Source organism: Polyodon spathula, chromosome 6 (genome assembly GCF_017654505.1).
Source record: "Polyodon spathula isolate WHYD16114869_AA chromosome 6, ASM1765450v1, whole genome shotgun sequence".
Lineage (NCBI taxonomy): Eukaryota > Metazoa > Chordata > Actinopteri > Acipenseriformes > Polyodontidae > Polyodon > Polyodon spathula.
Genome location: NC_054539.1, coordinates 76294513 through 76315264, shown reverse-complemented (window position 1 = coordinate 76315264; position 20752 = coordinate 76294513). Strand labels below are relative to the sequence as shown.

The following is a 20752-nucleotide window of genomic DNA, read 5'->3' as shown; positions in this document are numbered from 1 at the left end:
AAATAAAATACATATGTTGTTCTCTCTAATTTGGACATGGGTATGTAGTACACAGGAGCATAAAGGGCTAATGAAAAACCCAGTTTAGGTCATTCATTTGTGTTCTATTCATCATATGTTAACATTTTATAACAATTACAGGTTTGAAAACATTATTATCAATATTATTATTATTTATTATTATTATTATTATTATTATTATTTTCAAAATCTGGTACCTGGGAAGGGGTTTCATTTTTACATCTGGAGTTGAAGTGGTTAATACTGGTCAACAATTTAACTTGAGCCTGGAGCCTTCTCTCATAGCACGCTACACCTGACAGTGGTTTCAGGTACATGCAGGACTGCCATTGATCTAACACAGTATGTGACAACCATCACATACAATACTGATCTAATCCAGTAAGTGACATCCATCACATACAATACTGATCTAATACAGTAAGTGACATCCATCACATACAATACTGATCTAATACAGTAAGTGACATACATCACATACAATACTGATCTAATACAGTAAGTGACATCCATCACATACAATACTGATCTAATACAGTAAGTGACATCCATCACATACAATACTGATCTAATACAGCAAGTGACGTCCATCACATACAATACTGATCTAATACAGTAAGTGACATCCATCACATACAATACTGATCTAATACAGTAAGTGACGTCCATCACATACAATACTGATCTAATACAGTAACTGACATCCATCACATACAATACTGATCTAATACAACAAGTGACATCCATCACATACAATACTGATCTAATCAAGTGACATCCATCACATACAATACTGATCTAATACAACAAGTGACATCCATCACATACAATACTGATCTAATACAACAAGTGACATCCATCACATACAATACTGATCTAATACAACAAGTGACATCCATCACATACAATACTGATCTAATACAACAAGTGACATCCATCACATACAATACTGATCTAATACAGCAAGTGACATCCATCACATACAATACTGATCTAATACAGTAAGTGACATCCATCACATACAATACTGATCTAATACAGTAAGTGACATCCATCACATACAATACTGATCTTTTACAGTGACGTCCATCACATACAATACTGATCTAATACAGCAAGTGACGTCCATCACATACAATACTGATCTAATACAGTAACTGACGTCCATCACATACAATACTGATCTAATACAGTAAGTGACGTCCATCACATACAGTACTGATCTAATACAGTAAGTGACATCCATCACATACAATACTGATCTAATACAGCAACTGACGTCCATCACATACAATACTGATCTAATACAGTAAGTGACATCCATCACATACAATACTGATCTAATACAGTAAGTGACATCCATCACATACAATACTGATCTAATACAGTAAGTGACATCCATCACATACAATACTGATCTAATACAGTAAGTGACATCCATCACATACAATACTGATCTAATACAGTAAGTGACATCCATCACATACAATACTGGTCTAATACAGCAACTGACGTCCATCACATACAATACTGATCTAATACAGCAAGTGACGTCCATCACATACAATACTGATCTAATACAGTAAGTGACGTCCATCACATACAATACTGATCTAATACAGTAAGTGACACCCATCACATACAATATTGATCTAATCCAGTAAGTGACGTCCATCACATACAGTACTGATCTAATACAGTAAGTGACATCCATCACATACAATACTGATCTAATACAGCAACTGACGTCCATCACATACAATACTGATCTAATACAGCAAGTGACGTCCATCACATACAATACTGATCTAATACAGTAAGTGACATCCATCACATACAATACTGATCTAATACAGTAAGTGACATCCATCACATACAATATTGATCTAATACAGTAAGTGACACCCATCACATACAATATTGATCTAATACAGTAAGTGACGTCCATCACATACAGTACTGATCTAATACAGTAAGTGACATCCATCACATACAATACTGATCTAATACAGCAACTGACGTCCATCACATACAATACTGATCTAATACAGCAAGTGACGTCCATCACATACAATACTGATCTAATACAGTAAGTGACATCCATCACATACAATACTGATCTAATACAGTAACTGACGTCCATCACATACAATACTGATCTAATACAACAAGTGACATCCATCACATACAATACTGATCTAATACAGTAAGTGACACCCATCACATACAATATTGATCTAATACAGTAAGTGACGTCCATCACATACAGTACTGATCTAATACAGTAAGTGACATCCATCACATACAATACTGATCTAATACAGTAAGTGACATCCATCACATACAATATTGATCTAATACAGTAAGTGACATCCATCACATACAATATTGATCTAATACAGTAAGTGACATCCATCACATACAATATTGATCTAATACAGTAAGTGACGTCCACTGCATACAATACTGATCTAATACAGTAAGTGACATCCATCACATACAATATTGATCTAATAAGTGACATCAGCTCCGTACAGTATGAGTACACTGAGAATGAATGAAAAGCATTACAATACTCAGAAGAGCGTACCGTAATCAAAGCAGGGCAAACTTCCTCTTAACGAAGAGGGTATATCAGAATGCACATGTTGGTAAAGGCTTTGCAATGGACTTGAACACATCTGTTCTGTTCTGCACTGAAATACACTGAAACCTGTTTTAAAGTTGTGTTGAAGGACTTCTTGTCTACAGTGACCACTCTGCTGACCCCCCATTGTATATTCCCCCATGTTAACTCCTCTGTATAGAAAGACTAGAACCACCACCTGGAGTGACTTCAGTAGATAAGGAGTTGTTTTTATTAGTCAAGCTGCTATATATTATAGAAATTCCACACATTATAATAAAAAATACTGCTGAGGAATCAATCACCAAAATCCAGTGTCTTGTCAAGTGAAAGTTTTGATGAGCCAGAGTGCTTCCTGTCCTTAATCGATTAAAGCAAAGCTCAGTACTGGTACTTATTTTAGGCAAGTATGTAATCTGCAGGCTAGTGAGATGGAGCAAGACATTTCAAGGACTAGGAGAAACTCTGCTATTAAAAAAGGTTAAAACCAGCTCCAAACATTACCAAGCTGAACCCTTGGCAATGCTCTCTCTCATCACGCAACGCCTCGCTTTCCCGAACGTGCTACTGTTCGTATCTGCTTCTCTCCCATCTCTATACTTTTATTATCCATTTAATTAATAGAGTTCTTAGCTAATATTCAAATGCTGAGCAATTAATGACACTGAATGTGAAATGGCCCCTGCCTATGCTCCGGCAACAAGCTCTTCCAGTAACGCAGCGCTACGGGCTCAGTGATTTCAAGCAGGCTTGGTGAGGTTCACATCTTCAGCAGCTGCAGAACGTGCCGAGGTTTTAATTAACCTTGTGGAATTTAAATACTACAAGACAGAGATGAAATGGGATTTCAGAACATTCATTGAGATAGTTAACAATGGTGTGTGTTCTTTTTCTATATATTATATTGTATTTATTTAGGTTTAGTTTTATCATTTGTGAATTTAGACAAGAGAAGGACACTGGCTACAAAGCAGATGAAAGAGATTTACGTTCGATATTTCCTTGGAACTTGGAGAGTTGCAAGCATTCCACTCACGGTTTACAAGCTGAAGGGCCAGCTCAACCCAGTTAGATCACCCCGTGGGTGGAGGCGGGCAGGGTGGTGCTTACCTGCTGGGGCGGGAGCTTCTGCTGCATGTGTGCTGGCTGTGCCAGTGCCGCTGGCTGCTGTGGGGGGCTGTAGTACAACTGCAGGCCTTGCTGACTATACTGAGGAGGCATCTGTTGAAAGAGCCAACCAGACATCAGTCAGGAGTCTGAATAAAAGGGCAAGGCTCACTCGCTCTCTCCTTCTCTCACAGACAAGCAGACAAAACCACACGCCAACCTCTAAGCACACACACACAACACCAACATCTAAACACACACATACACACATGCCAATCTCTAAACACACAACACCAAGATCTACACACACACATATGCACCCATCACTCAGGAATCTGAATAAAAGAGTGCAGGCAAGGCTCTCTCTCTCTCTCTCTCTCTCTCTCTCTCACACACACAATATCAAAACACACATCTAAACACACAACACCGACATCTATACACACAAACACACAGTCACACCCATCAGTCAGGAATCTGAATGAAAGAGTGCAGGCAAGGCTCTCTCGCACACACACACAAATAAATCACTTAAAAAAACAAAAAAAAACAGCTGCTCTTTTGGCTCATACAAAAAATAAAAATAACATTTTAAAAGCCCTGTGGTGAAAAGGTGGAAGTCCGTTAAGGTGCACTGTGTGCGTTTTGATAGTCAGGAGTTCTCCTTTTATAACTCAATCCATCTTTCTGTATTGCATGCTTTCTCCAGTCTCAGGGCCAACTCAATTCAGTTTCCCCCCTAAACATTCTATTGTACCATTGCAAATGCTTTGCTGTAAGACTCATTTTTCGTTTGTGACACAAGCAGATACGTATTTTAATATAACTGAAAAGTACTTTGTTTTACAAGTAATAACCTTTGAAGCCTACCCTCTCTAATTCTGGGTCTCTAATTCAATCTTAGTTTAGCTTACTGTGGTCCAAACTTATTTTGATCTGAAGCAATGTAAAGTCCTGAGTCCTGCTTCTGAACTGGAACACTCAGCCTAGAGTCTGTTCTTCACAGGCATGACCTGGGTTTGAGCAGCAATTCAACAATCTCCCAGCTATTTACTGATCTTGCCTGCTCTGTGAATGAGCAGCAGTTCAATCTCCCAGCTATTTACTGATCTTGCCTGCTCTGTGAATGAGCAGCAGTTCAATCTCCCAGCTATTTACTGATCTTGCCTGCTCTGTGAATGAGCAGCAGTTCAATCTCCCAGCTATTTACTGATCTTGCCTGCTCTGTGAATGAGCAGCAGTTCAATCTCGCCTGCTCTGTGAATGAGCAGCTATTTACTGATCTTCTCTATTTACTGATCTTGCCTGCTCTGTGAATGAGCAGCAGTTCAATCTCCCAGCTATTTACTGATCTTGCCTGCTCTGTGAATGAGCAGCAGTTCAATCTCCCAGCTATTTACTGATCTTGCCTGCTCTGTGAATGAGCAGCAGTTCAATCTCCCAGATATTTACTGATCTTGCCTGCGCTGTGAATGAGCAGCAGTTCAATCTCTATTTACTGATCTTGCCTGCTCTGTGAATGAGCAGCAGTTCAATCTCCCAGCTATTTACTGATCTTGCCTGCTCTGTGAATGAGCAGCAGTTGTCAGCTATTTACTGATCTTGTCTGCTCTGTGAATGAGCAGCAGTTCAATCTGCCAGCTATTTACTGATCTTGCCTGCTCTGTGAATGAGCAGCAGTTCAATCTGTCAGCTATTTACTGATCTTGCCTGCTCTGTGAATGAGCAGCAGTTCAATCTGCCAGCTATTTACTGATCTTGCCTGCTCTGTGAATGAGCAGCAGTTCAATCTGAGCAGCAGTTCAGCTATTTACTGATCTTGCCTGCTCTGTGAATGAGCAGCAGTTCAATCTGCCAGCTATTTACTGATCTTGCCTGCTCTGTGAATGAGCAGCAGTTCAATCTCCCAGCTATTTACTGATCTTGCCTGCTCTGTGAATGAGCAGCAGTTCAATCTCCCAGCTATTTACTGATCTTGCCTGCTCTGTGAATGAGCAGCAGTTCAATCTGCCAGCTATTTACTGATCTTGCCTGCTCTGTGAATGAGCAGCAGTTCAATCTCCCAGCTATTTACTGATCTTGCCTGCTCTCTGAATACCTTCAATCTCCTTTACTGATCTTGCCTGCTCTGTGAATGAGCAGCAGTTCAATCTGTCTGATCTTGCTCTCTGAATGAATGGCTTCAATAAGAATTTCTACTCAAAGTACAAAAATATATATATTTTTTTATTATTATTATTATAAATCCTTAATTACTTAGCACACCACGTTTGGCATTCCCATAGGAATTTAAAAGATGTGTTTAAAATGTGTTTTGACAATAGTGAGAGTGAAACTGAATAAATATTGAAAAATAACACGATTCATGTTTCTTTACAATTCCACAGACATCCCGTGCATTAATATGAAAAGGCACGTCTTAAACACATTACCCAGTTACACTTCCACTGCTAAGCTGATGATACCAGCTACACCCAGTGTTATTAGCTGCTTGCCTTACAGACATCAAGCACTGGATGTCACACAGTTTTCTAATGTTGAATTCTGAGGTTATGCTTCTGGGCTCACAGAACCAACTAAAAGGAAATGTGGGATTACATAAACTGTGGGATTACATCAAAACTTAAACTAGAAATTAAGAGTTTGGGGGTCATCTTTGATCCTGATCGATCATTAATGAAGTTACGAAAGTATCTTTTTTACCATTTGAGAAATATAGCCAAACTTAGACCAATCATTTCCATATCTGATGCTGAGAGACTAATGCATGCCTTTGTTTAATCTAGAAATGATCATTGTAATGCATGTGTGGTATCCTGCTTGCAGCTTGTTCAGAATACCAGCACTAGAATTTTGACCAAAACCAGGAAAAGTGAATATATTACCCCTGTTCTGGCCTCTTTACACTGGCTCCCTGAACAGTATAGAAAACATTACAAGGCCCTGAATGGATTAGCACCTCGTTATTTGCAGGAGTTACTGACCCCGTATCTTCCAAACCGCACTCTGAGATCACAGGATGCGGGACTGCTGGTTATTCCAGGGTCAACAAAAGCAACACGGGAGGAGGGAGGGCTTTTTCTTGTAGAGCTCCTAAATTATGGAATGCTCTGTCAAGACTAAAAAGGCACTTTTATAAAATGGCTTTCTTATCTTAGTGGGTTTTAATGTAACTTTAACATTGTTGCTTTTGTATTGTTATGTGTATACTGTTATTTAAATGTGTGACATGCTATACCAATTGTGGTTTGTTCCTTTTTTTCTGCTATGTACTGTACAGTGCTTTGCGAAACTCGTATAAAAAGAGCTACATAAATGCAATAAATAATAAATAGTTTCTTCTGACAGTCGTGTATGCTTTCTATTAAGTGTCCGTTAAGTGTTTGATTAAAATATACTATACCCCAAATTCTCGTATTCTCTGCCAAAAATACTTCCACTGGCATCCACATACAGAGCGCTTTCTTCTGCCGTAGATCAAGCACTGAATTAATAAACAATGATTTGCCCCCGCTGTGTGCATGTGTGTGTGTGCACGTGTGTGTTGTTATAACTGGCTTACACAACACATTTTAATGAGCAGCTACTTTTGCATTCACTGAACTCGGACTCATTCAGGAAGGTTCATTTAGACAAATAGAAATAACTCTACTACTACAATACTGGCTCCTTATTCAGCAAATCCAGTGTACTTCAATGAGGAGGATGATGTGTTTCACAATACACCTACAGTACGCATTCAAATACACAGGGGTGCTTTCAGAGGAACATTTCAAGGCTTGTAAACTTACATTGTGTTAAATAAAACATCCATACTATGTTCATATAGTTTTTTTTTTTGTTTTGTTTTAAATGATGCCTCAATCCTAAAATTCTAGGTGATGCAAAACTTTTGTCCAGAGCTGCACAGTGTTGTCACATCAGCTGTTTAGTGCATTGGGAGTTTATTTCTCCAATGACAGTCTTGTGACCCACAGTAGTTTTGACTGCAGAGAAGGTAATCTGCTAATCATATCAGCTCCTCTGCATTGTCACTCCATAGATACGACATTGGAATCCATGTTGAGCACGGTACACTGCAAGGAGTATTTACAGTGTATGACACTCTAGTGGTTTAACGTGATAATGCAATGCACTGAATTTCAGTAGGACTGGAACAAAGTGAACACATCGAGTTCTGCAATGCACAACAGAAACATTGCTGATCCTTTCAGAGGACTGACAGAATTGCAAAACACACGTACATGCTTACTTAGTCTGATTACTCCATACAGTGGCAGTCCACACGCTGGGCCACGAACAGCATGCTGCCCTAGTGGAAGACATTTACCAGAATGGCAGAAATGCTGCAGCAGCGCCGAACGCCTATAAAACACTAACACTCACAAACAGACAGTTTAGCAACATTTAAATATACAAAACAAAAAGGAAACACAGCTCTTAAAGTAACTGGAAGCTCTGGTAAGTTTAGTGGCTTACAGAAATGACAGAACATTTTGCGTAACTGTTAACACACTCTGTAGCAGACACTTCACCTGCTGCTACCCTTTGGAGTCAATCAGAGCTGTGTAGCCGTTTGCAGGCCAGCATCAGCAGGAGAATGTTCTACCAGAAAGCCAAAGAAACAGCAGTGCGCGGCCCTTCAGGGTTCATAGTGAGGGCAGAGCTGGGGGGTCTATCCCAAGCTGCATTCTGCATACAGCAAAAATCTTTACTGGGATGTGATTAAAAACTGCTGACACTGAATGAATGAATGAACTGTCCCTGGAGAGAGGTTAAACACTAAAGTTACAAGTACTTCTGTCTCCCAGGAGGTCAGCCTTATTTAAAAACAAAGACAAAGAGACAGTGAAAGGGGTGGGATTTCTCTCATTAAATATTCAGCATGTACTTAGACTTGGTTTACTGTATCATACCTTTTAATCAATAAACACAGAGGATTACTGTTGCAAGAGTAATAAAGCAGCTGAGGTGTCTGAGCAGGTTCTGAAGACTTCGCATCAAAACTGTAATGTAGGCGAGCTGTATGCAGTCAAGCACAAGTAGCTGTAGTACCACAAATTCAGACCTTCTACAGTCACTTCTGAGGCTAATTGAAGATTTGAAGTTGTCCATAGACATATCATAGGACAGCATTGTGCCTTGGTCACACCCAAGTCTGCAAAACTAAATATTAGCCCAATAGAGTTGAAAGCTGCTGATTGCGTTTCAGGAAGCTGGATTCAAAGGAAAGGTAGAATTAGAAACCCAGAAAGCAGCTCAAAGATTGCCATTGTAAATCGCTTAGCAATTTACTACGCTTGGAAATCGCCTTCCACAAAGCAGCCGGCACTAATCGCTGTTCTTTCTGTCCCCCTGCAGGGCCAGCAGCTTCACGATAATGAAGAATATTAAAATCAAAACCTGAGCACTGGCTCCTCCACTCACTGCGTGGGCAGTAGATTTTATTGGCGTTTTAAACAGTCAATCATAAATGTAACTATAGAAATGTTAGAATTCTCAGAATGTATGCCAGTGTGTCAGAATATCTGTGATAAATCTAGAAAACCCATGTCTGTCGTGTACAGAGCAATTAAACATCAATACTGTATGTATTATTACCCTGATGGTGAAAGTGAACCAGTAACAATTTAAGAATATGGAAGACTTTCAAAAGGGAACTTGCTCCCTTCTGTTCAGTTCCACCCTTCTGGAGGGTTTGAAATGAACACATGTAATTACAAGTTCTAAAGTCAACATACTACAGGTATACTATCTGAATTATTAAATAAATCAGTTTTATGTTTGGAAAGTTGCTGAAGAAAATAACTCAAATATAAAAAAAAGGTTGCCTCTCAGAGGCACAATAGAACAGAACGTCATTTGCAATTTAAGTGGCCCTACTTATAATTTTTACATTCATAAAGAAAAACACCAAGTGAGCTTCTTCTATTACAGCAACACGTTTCATTGGACTGCGTTGATTGGCTTAATCAGCTTCTATGAAATTCTTGCAATGTCTTCTGTTGCCGTTGCCTAGGGCAATGCTTTCTCAGGTTCAAGGCAAAAGCTGCAGCAATTTCTTAGACATAGAGCAGTGAAAACCAAGACTTTACAAACAGCACAATTCTATTAGCATAACCTTTGCTGCTGTTGGTTTTTATTTCGTTTTTTTGTTCAGACTTTATTTCCACGTATTCAGGTCAAGTCAACACATTGTCCTTGTGTGCAGCATGGGTTAGAGGGGTAATGCTCAGGTGAGGTACTATTACCAGTAACACAGGAAATGAGATCATAGTGTGGTGACTGGAAACACCTAGCTTCCTCCAAGTCAAAGTTTTAGAATACCCTTAAATTATAGCTTTAATACTTTAGTGCTAAATCAAATTAAAGCCCAAATTGATAAAGAATTTCAATTCCAAAATGAAAGGGTTCTGCATGTATCATTTACGTTCTACCCTTCCTTGGTGTTATCTCTGGTGTCTCAGTAATCAATGTGCAATCGACAGCGTTTACCTACAAGTTCATGTGATTCCCATTTGGACATCCAAATGTCTGTAATTAATCTGCTCAGGGATCTTGCATCTGTTTTGTTTTTTTTAAACTTCAGCTTTGATGTTGTATATTTACTCATTAGTGTCTATTTCAAATGACAGTAAGATCAATACAACTGCCCCATAAGACCACAGTAATTTTTCCTTTATATATATATGTAAATATCTGTTCGAATATTCGGATATTTCTCCCACTACTAATTTATATATACACACACACACACAAAACAAAAATATAAACGCACCATGTAAAGTGTTGGTCCCATGTTTCATGAGCTGAAATAAAAGATCTCAGAAATTTTCCACACACAGAAAAAGCTTATTTCTCTCAAATTTTGTGCACAAATTTGTTTACATCCCTGTTAGTGAGCATTTCTCCTTTGCCAAGATAATCCATCCACCTGACAGGTGTGGAATATCAAGAAGTTGATTAAGCAGCATGATCATTACACAGGTGCACCTTGTGCTGGGGACAATAAAAGGCCACTCTAAAATGTGCAGTTTTGTCACACAACACAATGCCACAGATGTCTCAAGTTTTGAGGGAGCGTGCAATTGGCATGCTGACTGCAGGAACGTCCACCAGAGCTGTTGCCAGAGAACTGAATGTTAATTTCTCTACCATAAGCCGCCTCCAATGTCGTTTTAGAGAATTTGGCAGTATGTCCAACCGGCCTCACAACCGCAGACCACGTGTAACCACGCCAGCCCAGGACCTCCACATCCGGCTTCTTCACCTGCGGGATCGTCTGAGACCAGCCACTCAGACAGCTGATGAAACTGTGGGTCTGCACAACAGAAGAATTTCTGCACAAACTGTTAGAAACCGTCTCAGGGAAGCTCATCTGCGTGCTCGTCGTCCTCACCAGGGTCTTGACCTGACTGCAGTTCGGCATCGTAACCGTCTTCAGTGGGCAAATGCTCACCTTCGATGGCTACTGGCATGCTACAGAAGCGTGCTTTCACGGATGAATCCCGGTTTCAACTGTACCGGGCAGATAGCAGATAGTGTGTATGGCGTCATGTGGGTGAGCGGTTTGCTGATGTCAACGTTGTGAACAGAGTGCCCCATGGTGGTGGTGGGGTTATGGTATGGGCAGGCATAAGCTACGGACAATGAACACAATTGCATTTTATCAATGGCAATCTGAATGCACAAAGATACCGTGACGAGAACCCGAGGCCCATTGTCATTCCTTCATCCGCCGCCATCACCTCATGTTTCAGCATGATAATGCACGGGCCCATGTCGCAAGGATCTGCACACAATTCCTGGAAGCTGCAAATATCCCAGTTCTTCCATGGCCTGCATACTCACCAGACATGTCACCCATTGAGCATGTTTGGGATGCTCTGGATCGACATGTACAACAGCGTGTTCCAGTTCCCGCCAATATCCAGCAACTTCGCACAGCCATTGAAGAATGGGACAACATTCCACAGGCCACAATCAACAGCCTGATCAACTCTATGAGAAGGAGATGTGTCGCGCTGCATGAGGCAAATGGTGGTCACACCAGATACTGACTGGTTTTCTGTTTTTTTTTAAGGTATCTGTGATCAACAGATGCATATCTGTATTCCCAGTCAATCCATAGATTAGGGGCTAATGAATTTATTTCAAGTGACTGATTTCCTTATATGAACTGTAACTCAGTAAAATCTTTGAAATTGTTGCATGTTGCGTTTAGTTATATTTTTGTTCAGTGTGTGTGTGTGTATATATATATATATATATATATATATATATATATATATATATATATATATATATATATATACCACACACACACACACACACACACACACACACACACACACACAGTCAAAAATTAGGTTTTTTTCATAATTGACAATGTTTTACGTCGTATACGTTTCTGTAAATACTTGAAAATGAAAACACATGTTACAATATACAAAACAAAACATAAGGAGTATCAAAGCAATGTTCAAGAAAATTGAAAATTGTCTCTAAATCTTGGATTCCTTAAAATAGCCACCCTTTGCCTTAATAACAGCCTCACAAACACGAGGCATTCGGTTAACACGTTTTAGCAGGAAATCACCCGACATGTCTTCCCAGCTCTTCTGCAGCAATTCCCAGAGATGTAGGGCACTTGTGGGTAGCTTTGCTTTGACTCTTCTGTCCAGTTCGTCCCATACAAGTTCTATGGGATTGAGGTCTGGAGATTGGGCAGGCCAGGTCATTAGATTGAGTTGTCCTTCACTTTCCTTCTTCGACAGATAGTTCTTGCACAACTTTGAGGTGTGTTTCGGGTCATTATCTTGCTGAAGAATGAAGGACTGCCCAACTAGCCGTAATCCTGATGGAATGGCATGCCTCTGAAGTATGCTATGATAGCCATGCTGGTTGAGCTTGCTATGGACCTGGTAAAGATAACCAACTCTGTCACCAGCAAAGCAACCCCAGACCATGACACGGCGTCCTCCATGCTTGACAGTGGGAACCACACATGCAGAACTCATGCGCTCACCCTCTCTGCGTCTTACAAATACTCTTACAAATATTTCACATTTTGACTCATCGGTCCATAAGACCGACTTCCACTCCTTAAACGTCCAGTTTCTGTGTTTTTTGGCCCAGGTAAGTCTCTTCCTCTTATTCTGCACTCTTAACAATAGTTTCTTTGCAGCAATTCTTCCAGTTAGGCCAGCTTCACGCAATCTCCTCTGAACAGTTGATGTTGAAACATCCGTACTTCTAGTAGCATTTAGCTGAGCTTGTATTTCAGGGACAGTTAATTGCTGGTTTCGCAGACTTGTGACTCTAATTAACTTGTTCTCTGATTCTGAGGTCACCCTTGACCTGCCTGACCTTGTTCGGTCCTCATGAGTGCCAGTTTCTTCAAATCGTTTGATGGTCTTGGCCATAGCAGTTACAGACACTTGCAAACTTCTTGCGATTTGTCTAAAGATTGACCCTCATTTCTTAAAGTAATTACAGAATTACAGACAATCTTTTTTCTTTGCTTAACTGAGCATATTTTGCCATTTTCTGCTCCCTTACATTCAGGAATGACAAACTTGTGCCTATGCTACCTATATTTATAGTAATCATGGACCCTCACCTGTTAACAATAATTGGTGACAAAAGGTTAATTAGGTAACATGCTAGTTAACTCAGAGAACATCTAACAAAGACACTTTTATACTTAGAGCAGTGTTCTAACACTGTGTTATACACATTTCAGACTTTTAACTGACTTGGGCTTCAGACTGAAATCCCCTTTCTTTGGGTGACCATTTCTTTGAAATTGACAAGATTTACATTTTCATTTAAAAATTAAATATTTGAATGCAACTCACTTATGATTATCAGCTTATATAAGAACACATATCATGTAATGAAATATTAAGTGTTTATAGACAAGTTTATACAGTTAAAAGCATAGATAATCATGAAAAACCTGGTTTCAAGCAGGTGTACTCAAACTTTTGACTGGTACTGTATATTAGGGATGGGATGAATACAGCGGTTGTGAATAATTTTCCTTTAAAGTCTCACTGAACCGACACACTTCAATTGAAAGCTGGTTAAACTTTTAAATCACACAACTGGGTTGAGCTGTGTGTATAATCTCCAAAGTGTATTCAATTAAAAACAAACTGTTGCCTTTTAATCTGAAAATAGGCGAGTTTCGTGTGGCCGATGCAGATCCACATTATAAACACATCAGCATAACAACAGTGTGCAATGTCTTGAGGTACATTTTATAAAAAAAAATCCCTTGTTACAATTCTTCACTTTATTGATGTTGAGGTTTAAAAGTTTTAACTGAGATGAGGCAAAACATACATGATGATAATCGGCCAGAGAAAAGCTGACCAATCGAAAGCACTCTGCAGAACCTAATGACATAATTTATGAGTGTCGCCATGTTCAAATGAAGTGTCGGTTCTGTTTTGGTTTTTTTTTTAAACCGTACCTGAAGACGGTACACATGATTGTTATGCTTATGTGTATACAATGTGTCAATGTCAATCCATCTCTCTAAAAATGTCAAATGTTTTAAAAATGTGATTCAACTTGAATCTTCAGGTGTCCGGGGTTGAGAATCATGTTCTGATGTCTTCCGATCAACTGTTTAAGTTACCTGTGTAATATGATCTGTAACACATAGCAGAATATATGGCTGTATTTTAAAGTGTTTTAATATAGCAGTGTCTGAGTTTAATTATTGTATAATCACACATGTGTGACTAACAATTGATTCTAAAACCATTTTCAATTAATGAATTCTATGATAGGTGAAAATTGTCATCTTTAAATATCAATATTGGCTGTTAACCAATTAATGATTAATTATTGGTTTGATTGGTGTCCTTTATATATAACAAAGCTGTGTTTTTTAATTGGTAATCACAGCAACACCTGATGAAGACGTGCTGTGTGTCGAAACAAATAACATTTTTAAAACAAAATATAAGAGGAGTCTGCTGGATATAATTAATGGCAGTCAAGTCTAAAAGAAGAATAGGTCTCTGAGTGAGCGAGCGACCTTGTCTCTATGAGCACCAGCGAGCACAGTATAATGACCATTTTTTAACTCTGCACACAGAGGTTCATTTGTACCGGATCACATCGGATCCAGATCCGGACCCTTTTTTAAGTTGAGAATTAAGCAGCTTTCAAATAATGAAAGGCAGGGAAGCAGCCGACAGCAGGAGGGGCAGCAGCATTCCCAGCAAGCCTCTGTGATGTCATGTGGTCTTGCATTAGACATGGGGCAGGGTGGCCCTGCCAATGCACCATCAGGTACTGTAGTGATGTGCTACTGTAGAGTTCAATAATAACAGGACAGAGGTCTACAATGATCACAGCCTAGATGCCACGTTTTTAAGGATGTTGGAGGTTTTATTAGTATCTGATATAATGTTTCAGTTTCCCATTTAAGTGAGAGCTGTTTTTTACAGATATGGTTCTGGTGCAATAGCCCAGGCAGATATTGATCTTGCTAAGGATTTCACTTGGATCCTCAAGGACTCCAATGTCATCTTCACATTCCATTGAACACAGCGGCAGCAATCCATGCAGCTACCTTGACTTGAGCATGGGACCCGTCTCTACAAACCTTCAGAAAGATGTGTTTCACTCCTGCTATTTGTACAGAACCGTTAAATATTTTTAAACATGGATTTTTGTATTATAAAAAAAGACAATACTCTATACCGGTATAGCATTCATATTTTGTAAGAGTTCCTGTGTGTATTCCAATGTTTAAAATGTATCTTACTACCCCTTAATATTATTGGCTTTAAAGACACTGAGAAAGACCACATGAAGTGCAGCACAGAGACACTGAGAAAGACCACATGAAGTGCAGCACAGAGACACTGAGAAAGACCACATGTAGTGAAGCACAGAGACACTGAGAAAGACCACATGAAGTGCAGCACAGAGACACTGAGAAAGACCACATGAAGTGAAGCAGAGACACTGAGAAAGACCACATGAAGTGCAGCACAGAGACACTGAGAAAGACCACATGAAGTGAAGCACAGACACTGAGAAAGACTACATAAAGTGAAGCACAGAGACACTGAGAAAGACCACATAAAGTGAAGCACAGAGACACTGAGAAAGACCACATGAAGTGAAGCACAGAGACACTGAGAAAGACCACATGAAGTGAAGCACAGACACTGGGAAAGAATACATAAAGTGAAGCACAGAGACACTGAGAAAGACATAAAGTGAAGCACAGAGACACTGGGAAAGACTACATGAAGTGAAGCACAGACACTGGGAAAGACTACATGAAGTGAAGCACAGAGACACTGAGAAAGACTACATGAAGTGAAGCACAGACACTGCGAAAGACTACATGAAGTGCAGCACAGAGACACTGAGAAAGACCACATGAAGTGCAGCACAGAGACACTGAGAAAGACTACATAAAGTGAAGCACAGAGACACTGAGAAAGACTACATGAAGTGAAGCACAGACACTGGGAAAGAATACATAAAGTGAAGCACAGAGACACTGAGAAAGACTACATAAAGTGAAGCACAGAGACACTGAGAAAGCACATGAAGTGAAGAGACACTGGGAAAGACTACATAAAGTGAAGCACAGAGACACTGAGAAAGACTACATGAAGTGAAGCACAGAGACACTGAGAAAGACCACATAAAGTGAAGCACAGAGACACTGAGAAAGACCACATAAAGTGAAGCACAGAGACACTGAGAAAGACCACATAAAGTGAAGCACAGAGACACTGAGAAAGACCACATGAAGTGAAGCACAGAGACACTGAGAAAGACTACATAAAGTGAAGCACAGAGACACTGAAAGCACAGAGACACTGAGAAAGACCACATAAAGTGAAGCACAGAGACACTGAGAAAGACCACATAAAGTGAAGCACAGAGACACTGAGAAAGACCACATGAAGTGAAGCACAGAGACACTGAGAAAGACTACATGAAGTGAAGCACAGAGACACTGAGAAAGACCACATGAAGTGAAGCACAGAGACACTGAGAAAGACACATGAAGTGAAGCAAGACACTGAGAAAGACTACATGAAGTGCAGCACAGAGACACTGAGAAAGACCACATGAAGTGCAGCACAGAGACACTGAGAAAGACCACATGAAGTGAAGCACAGAGACACTGGGAAAGACTACATGAAGTGAAGCACAGAGACACTGAGAAAGACCACATGAAGTGAAGCACAGAGACACTGAGAAAGACCACATGAAGTGAAGCACAGAGACACTGGGAAAGACTACATAAAGTGAAGCACAGAGACACTGGGAAAGACTACATGAAGTGAAGCACAGAGACACTGAGAAAGACTACATGAAGTGAAGCACAGACACTGGGAAAGACTACATGAAGTGAAGCACAGAGACACTGGGAAAGACTACATGAAGTGAAGCACAGAGACACTGAGAAAGACTACATGAAGTGAAGCACACTGCGAAAGACACATGAAGTGCAGCACAGAGACACTGAGAAAGACCACATGAAGTGCAGCACAGAGACACTGAGAAAGACTACATGAAAGCACAGAGACACTGAGAAAGACTACATGAAAGCACAGAGACACTGAGAAAGACCACATGAAGTGCAGCAGAGACACTGAGAAAGACCACATGAAGTGCAGCACAGAGACACTGAGAAAGACTACATGAAGTGAAGCACAGAGACACTGAGAAAGACTACATGAAGTGAAGCACAGACACTGGGAAAGACTACATGAAGTGAAGCACAGAGACACTGAGAAAGACTACATGAAGTGAAGCACAGAGACACTGAGAAAGACTACATGAAGTGAAGCACAGACACTGCGAAAGACTACATGAAGTGCAGCACAGAGACACTGAGAAAGACCACATGAAGTGCAGCACAGAGACACTGAGAAAGACTACATGAAGTGCAGCACAGAGACACTGAAAAAGACTACATGAAGTGCAGCACAGAGACACTGAGAAAGACCACATGAAGTGCAGCACAGAGACACTGAGAAAGACCACATGAAGTGCAGCACAGAGACACTGAGAAAGACCACATGAAGTGAAGCACAGACACTGGGAAAGACTACATGAAGTGAAGCACAGACACTGGGAAAGACTACATGAAGTGAAGCACAGACACTGGGAAAGACTACATAAAGTGAAGCACAGAGACACTGAGAAAGACTACATGAAGTGAAGCACAGACACTGCGAAAGACTACATGAAGTGCAGCACAGACGCAGAGGCTACTAACACTAGCTCTAACCAGGACCTACATTATTCAATAAGAAAAAAAAGAACCAGAAATAATTTAGGGAAAGAAAGAAAGTGAGCTACCTGTTGTTGTGGGTACTGCATTCCGCCCATTCCTTCCTGGTTCCCGGTATGCATTCCCATTGGGTATCTGTGGGGGGGGGATATGTATTGCTGGCCTGGATAGGACCCGCCCTGCTGCTGTGAATAGGGGTTGCTGTTCATCCCATACAGCTGTGTTCGCTTCACCACCATTGGATCCATTGCACTGGTCTGCACAACAATAAAATATCAAAATTATGTTCATATATAGATTTATTTTCATTATGTCTCAATCCTAGGTGATGCAAAACTTTTGGCTATAGCTGTACTGTATCAAAACACAAATAAATACACAACAAACAGTTTCAATCTGAACTCGTGCCAGTCAACAGTAGCCCATATTCTAGAGCCATCACACTACTGTATGTAGAACTAAAGCCAGAACATGGCACTCAAAATTGGTACTGTGATTCACCCAGGCCTATCCTGCCAGAATCCCAGATAGACTTTATAGAATTTGAACACTGCATAATATATCGATCCATGGACACATGGACATTTGAACATGTTATATATTATTTTTTTATAACATTTTATGCATTACATGTTATTATACCCTTCATATCAATTTTTTACTAGATGATGGATGACAAAAGGAAGTACATTTATGTGTAAAATTACATTGGGCACAATGACTGCATTTATAATTCCGATGAGGAATTCCATCAAGTAAAGTTCTATGAACAGAAGGGGGTAGATCACGTCTCTCAAATTAGACGGTCTGCTGAAAACTAAACAAGTCTTTGAAGACCTTATGAAGCAGAGGATCAATCAATAATGTACCAATGTTTCTTAATAATATCCCTAAAGCTGTGTCCCAAATTTGAGTATTTCTTTATATATTGTATAGATTGTTCTTTGACCATTCTTTCTTTTCGAATTAGACTTTGTGACTGTGTGACAGAACTAAATCGATTGGCAGCACTGCCTACCCAGTCCTCTGCATAAACCCTCTCTTTAAATCTGTCTGGTAAGATATCTACCTGTCGTGAATATCTATCATCAGAACTACAGACCCTGCGTAATCTGCTACATTGACTAACTGGTAGACTCCTATTAAGTGGTGCAGGATGGAAGCTCTCAGCTCTCAATAAAGAATTTCGTTCAGTGGGTTTGCGATAAAGGTCTGCGCTTAACCTACTGCTACCTTTTCAAATCAAAATATCCAAAAAATTTAATTGAAATAGATTAAATGCTAATGTAAAGTTCAAATGTTCACTAACACTATTTAAATATGCAGGAAAATGTACTGACTGTGTCTGAGCACCCGTCCAAATCAAAAATATGTTAGATGTAACGGCGCCAGTCTGATGTAATGTGAAAAAGGTTTACGCACAGGATCATAAATATAAAGGTCTTCAAATAGTCCCACAGATAAATGAGTGTAATTAGGTGCCCTTATGCTGTCCATAGCTGTTCCCTTAAATCTGCAAATAATAATCATTCTTAAATAAAAAATAATTACAATCCCAAACCGATTCAGTCAATTCTTGAATACATTCAGTAATAGGTAAATTGGTTTTGAGGTTTTTTCTTAAATGACCAGTCTCTTGTGTGCCCCCTTGTTTAAGTATATAAGCTCACCACAGAGGGTCGCTAATAAGTACATGTCATCTGTAGTCTTCAGTATGTTGATCATATCTAACGTATCCCGCAAGTGCGACGGGAGAGATTGAACAGAAGGGTTAAACAAATAATCAACATGTGTAGATATCTTTTCAGTAAGGGATCCTATACCAGCCAAAATAGGCCTGTCTGGGAGTTCCTCCTAATTTCTATGAATTTTAGGAAGGGTACAGAACACTGGTTTTGTAGAAAAGTTCACTTTCATAAATTCATACTCTTTTTTGGTTAACTCACAAATATTCAAAGACAGTTTCAGTTTGTCTTGTATTTTCTAGTAAACTGCGCCGCAGGATAAGTCGAAAGCTTGATATAAAATATGTCATCATTTAATTGTCTAACCACTTCAAATTCATAATCTATTACATTCTGTATCACTACGGCAACCCCTTTCTTCATATTAATGTGCAGATTCTTCCTTGTGCTGACTCAGATTAGGAGATTCATTTTGTGGATGCAAGACAATATTAATACCATCAAGTTTAACTGGATTTAAATATGCATGAAGGTGTTACTATTAAAACAGGCAAACTGAGCAATGCAAGGAGTCGTGCTCCACATGGTTTTAAAAACAGTTTGCATATCTAAGAAGACTGCTACCTACTTCGACCCTACTGTACGGTTCAATACTATGGGATTGCTAATGTTTAATGGGATGTTACACACTGCTGTTAAGTGTTTTTATAGAAGTGTTAACAACGTATCTCCTGTAGTTTGCATATCAAATGCATGAAACACTAAAGCATGCTAGCGTGATCCAGCATGCCACTGTTTTACTACCTAACAGACTCCCATGAACACCTACAGCACTGGGACACCCCTGCATTGCAGGGGGACATCCCTGCAAAAGATTTAGTAACATTACCAGTAACCAGGGACTGTTTTCAATCCTCAATCTGGGAAAAGCATTTTGATTTTTACGTTTTTTTTGTATTCTGGGATGGCATCCAGTTAGTAACACAAGGTTAGCACGCTGAAAATGTTTAAAATAAGAAAGAT

The 20752-nt window shown here is 39.7% G+C and overlaps 1 protein-coding gene across 7 annotated transcripts in view; it reads right to left on the bottom strand.

Moving 5' to 3' along the window:
- The window catches only part of LOC121317647 (AT-rich interactive domain-containing protein 1B-like), a 233649-nt gene that overhangs the window by 199763 nt on the left and 13134 nt on the right, over nucleotides 1-20752 (bottom strand). For 5 of the 7 annotated variants that reach the window (XM_041253804.1, XM_041253806.1, XM_041253809.1 and 2 more), the window contains exons 2-3: nucleotides 18113-18301; nucleotides 3758-3868 (exon numbers count right to left, since the gene is read on the bottom strand). In XM_041253804.1, the coding sequence (XP_041109738.1) occupies nucleotides 3758-3868; nucleotides 18113-18301 (300 nt within the window). The remainder of the gene's footprint in view (nucleotides 1-3757; nucleotides 3869-18112; nucleotides 18302-20752) is intronic. The other 2 variants (XM_041253808.1, XM_041253812.1) reach the window with 1 other exon arrangement.